The 12,109-nt window shown below is 45.4% G+C and overlaps 1 protein-coding gene across 2 annotated transcripts; it reads left to right on the top strand.

The window, feature by feature from the left end:
• The first annotated feature begins 256 nt into the window (after positions 1–256).
• On the top strand, positions 257–10,315 carry znf513a (zinc finger protein 513a). 2 transcript variants are annotated; one of them, XM_030110690.1, is made up of 5 exons: positions 257–435; positions 1,781–1,884; positions 3,011–3,145; positions 8,281–9,030; positions 9,171–10,315. In XM_030110690.1, exons 2-5 carry the CDS (start codon positions 1,845–1,847, stop codon positions 10,157–10,159), a joined length of 1,914 nt encoding a protein of 637 aa, XP_029966550.1. In that variant the 5' UTR covers positions 257–435; positions 1,781–1,844; the 3' UTR covers positions 10,160–10,315. The 2 variants fall into 2 exon arrangements, with proteins under 2 accessions (XP_029966550.1, XP_029966551.1); XM_030110691.1 differs by lacking the exon at positions 3,011–3,145.
• The last annotated feature ends 1,794 nt before the right edge of the window (positions 10,316–12,109 follow it).

Below are 12,109 nucleotides of genomic sequence, written 5' to 3'. Positions count from 1 at the left end.
CGGTGCTGAAAATGTTCTTGCAATGTCTTAGTTTTGTGTATTGTATGTTTCCTTCTTTTTCCTCTGTGACAAATAAACACATCATAAAGATAAATTGGCATTAACAAAGAGATACATTGTGGAGTATTTTGGTATTTACAGATATGCAGGAAAAAAAGGAGTACTAAGTGTTGTTTTACCAATGAGAAGACTTTTATTTTGAAGGCTGTGAGCCGGAAGTGCTCCGGTTTCTGTTTGCTGCTGGATCGCAGGCGAATCTGAAAATCAATTAAGTTATGAAAAATACCATTAATTGCCTTTCTTTGTCGCCGCTGCTCATGAAGAAATGGCGGATCTCCAGACGTCGGACGTTTGAGGGGAGACGCTTCGCACCGGATGGCGTTCGCACCGACGGCAGAGGCCATAAAAGACGGCAGGAATATTTCCGTTTTGTAGGTGAGTTAGCTCGACGGGCTAGCCGGAGGAGCTAATCGAGCCGAGCGTTTAACGTGTTTAGACGAAAGATGTCAGTCATCGCGACGCGCTGATGCTTTGACACACGGCCGAGGGCGGGCCGGCGTCGCTACCGAACATCCCCCACAATCCCTGCGGTCTAACGGCGATGGCTTCCTGCCCGCGGGCATGATCCGGTCTCATTTCGCCAAGACTCGCTGGAGTTGAGTGCAATCCTCATCCAGGAGCTAACGCCTTAGCCGCGCCGCTAAAGCAGCCTAATGGCTTTTGTTTACAGTCCGTCTAATCCAGATGACACACATGTGCCTGCCACGGTGGCCAGCACCCAGGAAGACTGTTTTCAGCCAATCGAGTGTAATAAACTGTGTGTTTGGACGGAAACGCATCCAGATTGCTGTTGTTTGGACTTAATTACACTGCAGTAAAGCAGGGAATCACATTCATTTCCAAACAGGCCTTAATAGCAGCTGGAGACAGTGCTGCAGTAATTAGTGACTGATGAACCTCTTTCATTGATGTCTGATCAGAGCCACTGTCTGCTGTAATCAAATCAGCATCACTTACTTTATCAACATCTGCCATGCATATTTATTGCAACATGTCTGTTGGAGATATATTTTGATTATGCATACTTGATTACTGCACCATTTTTGCCTTTAGGTATATGTTACAGGCTTGTCCTTCATATCTGTAAAGGGTTCGTGGCTGCAGACAATTCTGACAAGCCTGTCCTCAGTAAGTTTATATAGAATAGAAATGCTTGATAAATTCCAGAGGGAAACTATTTGTTACATTGCTACACACAGAATAAATAGAAGTTAAACTATCAATAAGACAACATAAATGAATGTTGGATATTAATGTATGCACAGCGTAACGTAATGATGATTAATATAAGCATAAAAGAATGAAATGAACAGGAAACACAAGAGGAGTTGTAGACTTGTTTTTCCACAGGAAGGAGGCATCTCCTGTGGTGCTCTGTGCTGCACTTCAGTGGTCCATATTCACACCTAGGGCCACATTAGGGTCATCACTTGACCTCACAGGCCTGCTTTTGGACTGTGGGAGGAAACTGGAGTGCCCAGAGGAAACTTACACACACACACAGGGAGAACATGCAAACAGAAAGGCCCAGTGGGAATACCTTGCTATTAGGCGAGAAAGCTGACCACTGCTCCACCATGTGGCCCGAATATGAATGTTTAAATTGTGTTCAAAATGCTATTTTTCTGTAATAACTGGATTAACAACTGAGCTGTAGCACTGGGTCACTTTATGTTCAACCTGATAAAACGTACGTGCCTGTTTTCAAACGTCTCAACAGATGAGAATGAGCTGATGGTCGTCTGCGAGAAGACATTTCAGAAGAGAGAGCGGCGGACTGGAAGATGCCAAGGAAAAAACAGCAGAATCCACAGCCAGTAAAGTGTACGTATTCACACGCTTAATCGAAACACTTAACTGAGCTGCGCCGCATGAATGAAACGACTCCTCACGCTTCAGTTTAAACACACTCTCAGCTAAATGTGGCAGGAGCGTCTCTGGATAAATCTCTGTCAGGAAGAGCCTTGTTCTTCCCGACATGTTTCCGCTCACATCTGGACAACAGACTTTCTGAACCAAATCACACGAACAGCGCTGAAACTAGTGACTGCAGTTCAGTTTGAAGCCACGGTCTGCATTTAATACAGTTAGGTATGTGGATTCTAGACATTGCCTCTGATATTCACAAGACTGCTGATCGTGATCTTTATAATTCCCACAATTTCAAGGGTAGTCATATGTGTTTTTATTTTGTTGAGAGAAAACTGTCAAATTCATCATACAGTAGCTTTTACTATCTGACTTACCAACTAATATTTCTGTTCACTTAACCAGCATGTGTTTTTTTCTTTTTTTTTTTTCCTTTTAGTACATATTTATTATTGTGTTCTCTTGAATTAATTTTACTATCTAACCATGGGAAGGAGAAACCTGCGTCCTGTGGCAATCCTAAAACGACCAGTAGATGGTAGCAGGATGCAGGATGCTGGCACTCGAGATTTTAACCAAAGAAGAGCTGATGAATGTGATGTCCTTGATATGGCCCGAGTGTAGTTTTCTGAAGAGTGACAGCTGTGTGATAGTGTTTTTTTTTTTTTTTTTTTTTTGGGGTGGGGGGGACTTCATCAGACTTGAAGAGCCGAGTTACAATTTCAGGCGTCATTAGCTGTAAACGGCGGTGAACGAGCTCCATCTGTCTCACGCTAGCAGCTCATTGTTCTGTTTAGGAAAAGTAGAACTGCAAATTAAGGTTGTTTTTATTACCTAAAGGATGGAGTGCCTCCAATAGCACTCCGCAGACGGCCTGAGGCTTCATCGACATTAATATAAACACTTGTTAATCCAAGCTGCATGTTAATGTTTTCAAATCAGACACACAAATCTTTAGGGACGAGCATTCTGGGGCCCGCTGACGATTTCAGTTAAATATGAATATTTCTGAATAGTTAAAAGAAAGAAAGAAAAAAAAAGTGATATTAACTGTCAAATGTTTGATTCTGTTTGACTGTAGTGGATTCTGAAGATGGTATAACCAGTGACACTCCAGGAAACCTTCCCTTAGACACAGACTTCCTGCTAGGACACGACCTTGAGTTTGGTGATTCTGATCATGACCACAAGATTCTAGGACTGGAAAAGTTCTCAGGTTTGTAATCCAAATTTTTGATTGCTGATTGGCGAGCGTTAAAATCCCTCCGATTTGGTCCTGGTTGATCCTGTGATACTTGTGATTTCTAGGCAAATGGGGAACTTGTTTTGTTTTAATGGAATGAATCGATCAAAGCTGATTACCGCCTAAAACCACCTTTGTTGCTGATCTTGTTTACACTCTGACATATCTAATGTAATCTGCACACAAACACCGCTGACTGATTACATGGATTGTTGTCTAATTTTCAAATAAAAAATCCAGAGGACTTGTGCAGGAGAGCTGTTGTGTGTGTGTAGGCAGTCTGAATGTGGACATGTCCAGAGGAATGAATACTGAGCGAGACGCTGCCTCGGTGGTGGCCGGGCAGTTAAACACTCACAGAGCAGATAAACTTTACGAGCGTCCTCCTTAAGCTGTCTGGATGTCGTCCTCGTAGTGCATTTATATCACTGCCATCTGATCCATCCATCCATCTGATACAAAACTCGCTGCCAAGATTCCCAACACTTGATCCACGAAATCAAAGTTCCTTCACTTGATGCCCCCATGCGTTGTTTTTCTCCAGATGATTTGACTAGCGATTTAATTTTGTAGTTCAAATACTTAACAGTAAGGATCGACCGATATGGCTTTTTTAGGGCCGATGCCGATTATTGGTACTTATGGAAACCGACAGCCGATGTGTCGAACTGATATTCATTTGCAGTGAAAATGAAAATTTTGGCGTCAAAATTTAGCTGTGGATGGGACATTGTTACACAGCCCAGAGTGACTTCAGGCAGAGAGCGAGAGAGACGGCTACATATATATGATCCAAAGAGCACGTTTTTCAATAAATGTATTTTATCGGCTATTGGTGGGAAAAAAAAAGGCCGATGCCGATTATTAGAAAAATGCCCAATATCGGCCGATAATTGGTCGATCCTTACTTAACAGTATGCCCTTTTCCAGTAAGTTGTTGGTGTTTTGCCTTTAATCTACTCATAATCATAAATACAAAGAACAAGAACTGAAAATAATAGCTTCTGAGGCATGTTCTGAATTTTTTTTTTCATGTAAATATATGTAAAAAATATCAGTACAAAAAGAAAAGACATCCACGTTCTAGTAAACACTTATGACTGACATAAATTTACGTTGAATATTTCACAGGTTAAGTGAACCCTGAAGCCTTGTTAGTGCTCTGTAAAACACAGCTTTTTTTTTTTTTTTTGAAAATGCTCAGTCTCAGTGAAAACCAGGGAAAACACAAGTTTCTGAAATCATTCAGACTCTGTGTAAATTCTGCTACTACATAGTTTTTCTGCACGAGAGCAACAGTGTTGTCCTCCAGAGTGTCGTGGCTCCCGGTCCAGTTTCTCCTGGGACTCGGCCGTTTTACAGTTGAGAACAGTCAGTCAGTCAGTTGAGACAGTGTCTCATGCATGTCTGTCCGTTGCATGTCGATGCTGAACACTCACGTGCATGCCTAACCTGACACTTCCCAGCTCCTCCACCGGGGGAGCCGGATCCCTCCCTGTCCTCAAACTTTCACACATTGCTGCTGCGTGTTGTTTTCTGTCTTCATCTGCGTCAGGATGTGCATTGATGTCATTTTGTTCAAGCTTCAGACCTTTTTTTAACTGTTACAGGCAGACAAAGCACTTAAATAATATGGCACCGTGAATATGAAAAGTATATTTTCAGAAAGATGTCCAGTCCTTTTTTCATCAGATGAAGTTATTGAGAATATCACTTTGACAATTATGTAAAAATGTTTTATTCTGAAAATGGAACAATTATACCGCCTACTTGAAATAAGTCTCGACAACTAAGTTTAAATCCTTTGTTTCTAATCTAATATTTAAATTATTATATTATTACACGCCCTTTATTATTTAATTTCCAGTCAATACTGTTTTGTAGTTTCCTGAAGATAACGGGGAGGACCGAGGCTTTAGGCCCTGTTTCCATGACAGTGTTAAAAATGAAAACACATGGTTTCAGAAAAGTTTTGCGTTTTCACTGCAACATTTCAAAAACTGCTTTTTATGCAGAAACCGCAGAAAGGCTGGAAGCGATGCTTCTTTTCTGTACGGCCGACGATTTTAGCTGATTATGCAGACTTTCTGTTGCTGTGGCGTTTCACTGGAAACGTCTTGTAAACAGGGCCCATATTGTGTGTATCCTAAAACTATATATGTATAATAAATAATAAAATAGCTGTTTTTATATGATATTTAAAGGAGGCGGTGTGAATTCGAGTGCAAACATGAAACAAGAAAATTTAAAGAGATTTGAAATGTTAAACCGAGGACAGCAGCTTTGTTGATAAATGGCAAAATTCACTAAAGTGAATCATCAAAATGTTTAATCTTTATCATGAAATTCAGATAAAACGACCAGGTTTACTTGTTTTAACACATTTTGAAGCCAATTAGAATATAAAACGTTGCTTTTTTTAACCGCTTGTTAAACCGACATGCACAGTTATAAGGTCAGTGTCAGACCCATGTCTCAGACTTCCGCCCGGGCAGCAGCGATGGTTGATATCTCCCCATCACTTGTTAGCAGGGAGGAAAGTGGATCCATCATCCTCTGGTGCCTCTGCTTCCCGCTGCATGTTTACCTTCCTGTTTGTGAACGAATGGACTGGGGCCGAACTTTCGCTACGCGGGCGGCCGGGACCACATATGGCAAAATGTGCTTATTGATTATGCAATAAAGGAAACGGGAAGCTCACACAGCTCGGTCATTACAGCAGTAATACACATCTGAATTCACTCTCGCTGTTTGAACATTATTCCGGTGAAATGACGGCGTTACCGCAAAGGTTCAAAACTTCATTTCCTACATCGAATACTTCCAAGACTGTTTGTTACTTTGATTTGTTTTTTTTTTTTCTTTTTACCAAAGTGTCAGGTTTTCTCAGAGAGTCGGTGGTGAAGTGTAGCGCCTCGATCGCTCTCGCTCGCTCTCTCTCTCTCTCTGCAGCGGCGAGAGGGATGGAAGCAGCGGCTCATATTTCCCAGCACGGCTCTTTGTCAGACAGAGTGATCTGAAAAATGGAAAAGTAGAGAAAGGAACTGAGACACCATTATTATATAAGGGTCATAAAAATAGGACCATTATCATCAAGGACACCATTATAAGAGGGCATTTATTCATCATCATCATCATCATCATCATCATCATCATCATCATCTGCAGCCTGCCTCTGCTCCCACTACCCCACCGCCATTATCGTTCCCCCCTCATCATCATCATCATCATCATCATCTACCCTCATCATCATCATCATCATCATTATCATCATCATCATCAGAAGCAGCAGCCTCACCATTATAGTCATCATCATTATCATTAGGCTTGGTAATCATCCACGAGGGGTTTCCACGGGGCCGGATAAAAGGCCAGTCGGCGCTCTCGCCTTCCTCACACCGCACCTCGGCGTCCGTGAGCGGAGCCGCTCTTCCTCTCTCTCCCCTGCTCGTTCGCGTTCTCACCGCTCCAGCGGAAGCCAGACGCTCCTAAAGCTCGTCTTTGTGCCTTCTGTGGGAAACGTATCTTGAAACCCAGACAGCTCGTAAGACGCCTGGCCTTGATGGCGGCATTGTGAGTATCGAATGTTAGACTTTCTTTGTAGAAATTTGGATTCTCTTGAAGAAAAGTTGTCAGTCCTGAGATCAACTTGGATTTCTGTCATCTTTCCGGACCTGCTTGGATTTGTTACTAATTTCGTGTTTGCCAGACAGTTTTGAGTGATTCGGGTGTTGTCTTTGGGTATTTCAGTGCGAGTTGGTCTTTTTGTACGGCGTCGTGAAGTTGAGAGTGTTGCAGTTTAGCTCAAACCATTTTTTTTTTAAAGGGAGGAGAAATGGCTGTGGAAGCATGTTGAAGTTTTGTGTGACTGGGCTGAGCGATCAAAGAGGCAGAGACGACTGTTCGCTCCACTGATTCACTCCTCGTTCGCCTCGCAGTCCTCACAACACTTTTGAAAGATTCCTGAGCTCGAGATACTATATTGTCTGGCTTTTTGCGTGTTCATGTTTCATCGAAGCTGAATAATATTAACAGCACATAAGAACAACAGTACCACAGTACGAATTTCAATATGACCTGCAGGCAATATGAAATTACCGGTCGTTGTCATAACTCAGGAGATTCATTGTTTTGAGCAGTGAGATGGCATCCATATGTTATGGCTTTGCTATAATGAAATTTGAATAGGTTTTTGAACAACTTTCAAAGCAACACATGTTCACACACGCAGAGTAACTGATGAACTGATGCAGTAAATGTGATGAAGACTCAGTTGAAAACCAAAAACGTTGCATGTTGACTTTGAACTAACAGGATCTTCAAAGTTGGCAGCTTAAAAGCTGGACGACACCCGGTAAATGAACGTCATTCTTGGCTCGTACTGCTGTCGTGTAGCGGCTGTAGCGCCAGGACAAACTCCAGCAGTGGATAGACAGAGGAATAGCAGATCATTTGAGTTTTCATCCTCCCTGATTCCACAAAATAGAACTTCCCTGAGTATGAAATGATCAGTGCAGAAAATCCATTTCTTCTTGTAGTTTTGACATTTAAAGAGGCAAATTTAGCTCCTATGTGTGAGTGTTTATGGCATTGTGCGTCAGACCCACCAAACACTAATCAATACAAGAGATTCAAAACAAAATTAGCCGTATTACTTGTGGGGTGACTGGATTCTTTTTTCCAAATATAATATCTGGCAGTTGATTATCACTGTATGTTTGATGGTACTGATGTGTGACATGCTGGAGATCCTTCTGAAGACGTCCCAAACACCCCATAATGACTAGTTTACTGACAGAAAGCTGCTTTTCTCTCCTTTCCGAGAGTTTTTGACATTTCTGTACCGTCTAAGAGTCATTGATCTGCCAGATCCTGTCAGAGGTGACTGGATGAAGGATCGGACTTGGAAATCCTTTGACATGATTTCAACCATTTTCCTCCACATGTATAATATAGTTAAAAACAAATATCTGAATTGGAATCATTTGAGGATAGCAGTATTTTGCTTCTTGTGTTTAGCCACGACCTGCACGTTGTGTTGTTTGTTTACATGCAGCTGAGTGTGTTCAGATTCAAAGGAAATGTCCTTGTTTGTTTCTCCCGCACAGAAGTAGCTGCTGAGATCGGTTTCTCTGTGTATCCTCTGGGTGATGAGGACAGTTCTGCCTACAGCCAGCTCAGCATGGAAAGTGAAACAGACAACTCGCGCGGCGCCACGGACAACGGGAGGGACGACGAGGCGCGGTCGGCCCAGTCCGAGCCCACGTTCCCCCCCTACCTGTCCTGCAGGGGCTGCGGGCAGCTGAGAGACGAGCCGCTGGGCCCCGGCGTCGACCTGGTGGGCCCGTACTGCCTGAGGTGCTGCAAGGCCTCCCGGGAGGCCAAGAGCGCGGACTTCTGCCCGCCGTTCGGGAGCATCGGCGGGATTCGCCCCGGCCCGCAGCTGGAGTGCGACGGGGCGGGGGGCGCCATGAGCGACAAGGCCCGGGCCCTCGACGACAAGCTGGCCAAACTGCACTCCTGCCACCTGTGCGGCTTCTCGTCCCGCTACGCCAACCACGTCAAGCGCCACATGAAGACGCACAACGGCGAGAAGCCCTTCAACTGCCCGCTGTGCACGTACGCCTCGGCCCAGCTGGTCAACCTGCAGAGACACTTGCGCATCCACACGGGGGAGAAGCCCTACAAGTGCGACAGCTGCACGTTTGCCTGCAGTTCTCTGGGCAACCTCAAGAGGCACCAGCGCATGCACGTCCCGGGGCCCGTGCACGACCCGATGCCGCGGCCCGCCGGTGGCCAGACCGGCGTGAAGAGGCACGCGAGACCGCACGAGGAAGGGTCCGGAGCGCCAGCCAAAGGTAGCGTTCTCTCACTACTTAACTCTTGTTCTGAATTATTGTCGTTGTGTAAAACAAACAGTTTTGATTAGAGATGCACTGATACCAGTGTTGAGTCCAAGTGCGAGTAAAACATGGCATCTTGTCCTGTGACCTTTCAGAGGTCGCGAGGGCGACGTCCAACCTCAGCCTGGGAGCCCAGAACAGCGACTACCTTTCAGCTTTTGACGGCATAAAGGGGGCGTCGCCGCCCCCCATCCCCGCCTCCAATCCAGCCCCCGGTCACCACCCTCCACCGCCGCCTCCGCCGCCGCCGCCCATATTAGAGACTGCGGGTGGCGGCGGCAGCAGAGCGCCCAGAGGGGGCGGAGCAGATGGCGGCGGCGCTGCCGCCGCTGCTCTCCCGCCTTCGCTCTTTCCGTTCACCTGCCGGCTCTGCGGCGTCGTCCTGGAGGACGAGGACGGCTCCTCGGCCCAGATCTGTGCCAAGTGTACCCTGGAGATGCTGACGAAGGACTCGTCGTCGTCTCCCAACAGCCCCGGCGAGCGCAGCGACAAGGTGTACACCTGCGCCGCCTGCCCCTTCCTCACGCACTACCCCAACCACCTGGCGCGGCACATGAAGACTCACAGCGGCGAGAAGCCGTACAAGTGCCCGCAGTGCGACTACGCCTCGGCGCACTTCGACAACCTCAAGCGCCACCACCGGGTGCACACGGGCGAGAAGCCCTACAAGTGCCACCTGTGCGACTACGCCTGCGGCAACCTGGCCAACCTCAAGCGGCACCAGCGCGTGCACTCGGGCGCCAAGCCCTTCCAGTGCGCCGTGTGCAGCTACAGCTGCAACCAGAGCATGAACCTGAAGCGGCACATGCTGCGGCACACCGGCGAGAAGCCCTACAAGTGCCAGGAGTGCGGCTACACCACCGGCCACTGGGACAACTACAAGAGGCACCAGAAGAAGCACGGCCTGGCCACCGACGGCTGGGTCAAGGTCCCCATGACCGGGCACGGCGAGGCCGAGGCGCCCAGGAAGCGCATGGAGGCCGGCGCTCAGACGAACAGGAAGGAGGCGGGCGTCGATATGCAGTACATGCCCCGCGAGGGAGGCCAGACGATACACTCCTGCTACAAACTTGAGATCGCATAAATTATAACTCAGCAAACCTAAGCTACCAGCAAGTTGTCGTTCGATTTCTACAGAGCCTTTATATCTCTCTGTATGTGTCAGTCGGTCAGTGTCTTGTCAAACGTCCTCCGAGGCTGCTATTCGTTCCGTTTCTTTGTAGAATATCGCACAATAGATAAAGAGTCCTCTTTAGAATACTTTGATGCCTTTTGGGAAGAAGGGAAGGGGGGGGGGGGGGGGGGGGGGGGGGGGGGGGGGGGGAGGTCTGTTTCGACTTTGTTCGTCTTCTCCTGTGTTTTCGTGTCGGCTCCGGACTGCAGAAGTCCTTTCACTGTTCCCTGTGTCTTGGCCCATGCTCTGTCATCGAGGACGGTTCCCTCTCTGGCTCCCACACACACCTGTACACTACCAAATAATTCTCACGTGGAACTGATGCACATGTTTGCCTGGATTATTTCTGCACTGTTGTTTTAAATACTCGCTGAGATCGTCGGTCATATCTGAATGATATATTTCCATCTCATTCTCAGCGCTGTGTGGGGTTTCACACTCTGGCCTCACAGCGAGAAAGTCCCTTCTTTTAAGTTTTGATGTGGAGTTTGCATGTTCTCTGGATGAGCTCGCTCCCATTTCCTCCCGCAGTCAAAAATCTTACATCTGAGGCTACATAGTGGCTCTAATTTACCTGTAGGTGTAAAGAATTTCATTTGGATTGAGCCTTTGGGTTGTTCTAACATGAAATTTGACTTCAAACCTGACTTCATTCAACACAGTGCAGCTTCGTGGTTTGTTTCTGGGTCCAAGCTTGGGTACGGGCATGCCTTCATATCGCCGCGATAATGTATGTTCCTCTATCTAAGTGCTATTTCGTCGTCCTGGAATGGCCTTCGCAGAGAATTCATTCAGATTATTGGGTTGCGTCATTGTCACTGAACATGTTTTTCTCCATGGTCACAGTTTCCAACCCCTCAGGATTAATGAAGTATCTTTTTTGAAACGAAAAACAGTTACTATAACAATAAAACTGCATGTAGAACCGTTTGGTAAGTTCTATTCCGACTAAAAAAAAAAAAAGCACAATTAACAAATAACAGAATCGATGTAACAAAATAATTTATAACCAGTATGAACATGTCACACAGAACATCCCCAAACTTCAGCTTTGCTACATATCAGTTGTTTAAGGTCCCATTTATACTTCAGCATTTTGTGTCGGCATTTAAAAGAAAAGTTAGAAAACTTGATTTCTCAATGATATGAAGGAAAACCACTTTTTTTCCACCTCCGTTTGAATACCGTTATCATTTACCGCGAGAAGATTAACCCATATGTGTTCTTTTATTTTCACCTTGGAAAAAAAAGCGACGTTATTAAGTCGGCATGTGCGTGTGTAAAGGTCGTCGGATTTCTCTAACGTGGCTGTATTACACTGCTAGAAGGGCAAATTCTAAAATGTAGAAAAAGCCTTTTGTTTTCCTTTTTTTTTTTCTCTGAATGCGTGGCGTGTCATTTCGTTGTCATGGGAAAAAGAAGAACTGTGATTTAAAAATTTACTCTTTGTGAATGACTATTATATGCAAGTGAGATATTTTTCCAGGTTGCCAACTTGCTGTTAACACGACGGCGCGTCAGACTCATAGATTAGAAGCGGCATCTCGCAAGTGGCCATTTGTGTCTTTTATGCAGTGTCTCATAAAAATGCCTTAAAAAGTGAGGATTTTGAAATAAACACATGTAATTTGTTTCATTCATCCGATGTCGATGTTGCATTTACTGTCATGAAGCCGGCGAGGGAAATGAGTTGATGATCGCTGCTAAATAACGGACTGCATCCTCACATTCATTATTTTGCACTGCTGGTTCATATCTTGTATAAAAGGAGTTGCAGAACTCAGTAAAGCTACATCTAAGCTTCTCTGACTAAAGGTGAATTAAACGCTATAGCTGCGTTTCTAAAGATGTCCAGCAGGG

Source organism: Salarias fasciatus, chromosome 15 (assembly GCF_902148845.1).
Source record: "Salarias fasciatus chromosome 15, fSalaFa1.1, whole genome shotgun sequence".
NCBI classification, from domain to species: Eukaryota; Metazoa; Chordata; class Actinopteri; order Blenniiformes; family Blenniidae; genus Salarias; species Salarias fasciatus.
The sequence above is the reverse complement of the archived record's forward strand: the minus strand, read 5'-3'. Positions and strand labels throughout refer to the sequence as shown.

Excerpts from the sequence above, each read along its gene's own strand:
- znf513a (XM_030110690.1), top strand. The coding sequence starts at position 1,845 with ATGCCAAGGAAAAAACAGCAGAATCCACAGCCAGTAAAGT. Across the intron at positions 3,146-8,280 it reads AGGACTGGAAAAGTTCTCAG|AAGTAGCTGCTGAGATCGGT; the intron begins GTTTGTAATCCA and ends TCTCCCGCACAG. Across the intron at positions 9,031-9,170 it reads GTCCGGAGCGCCAGCCAAAG|AGGTCGCGAGGGCGACGTCC; the intron begins GTAGCGTTCTCT and ends GTGACCTTTCAG.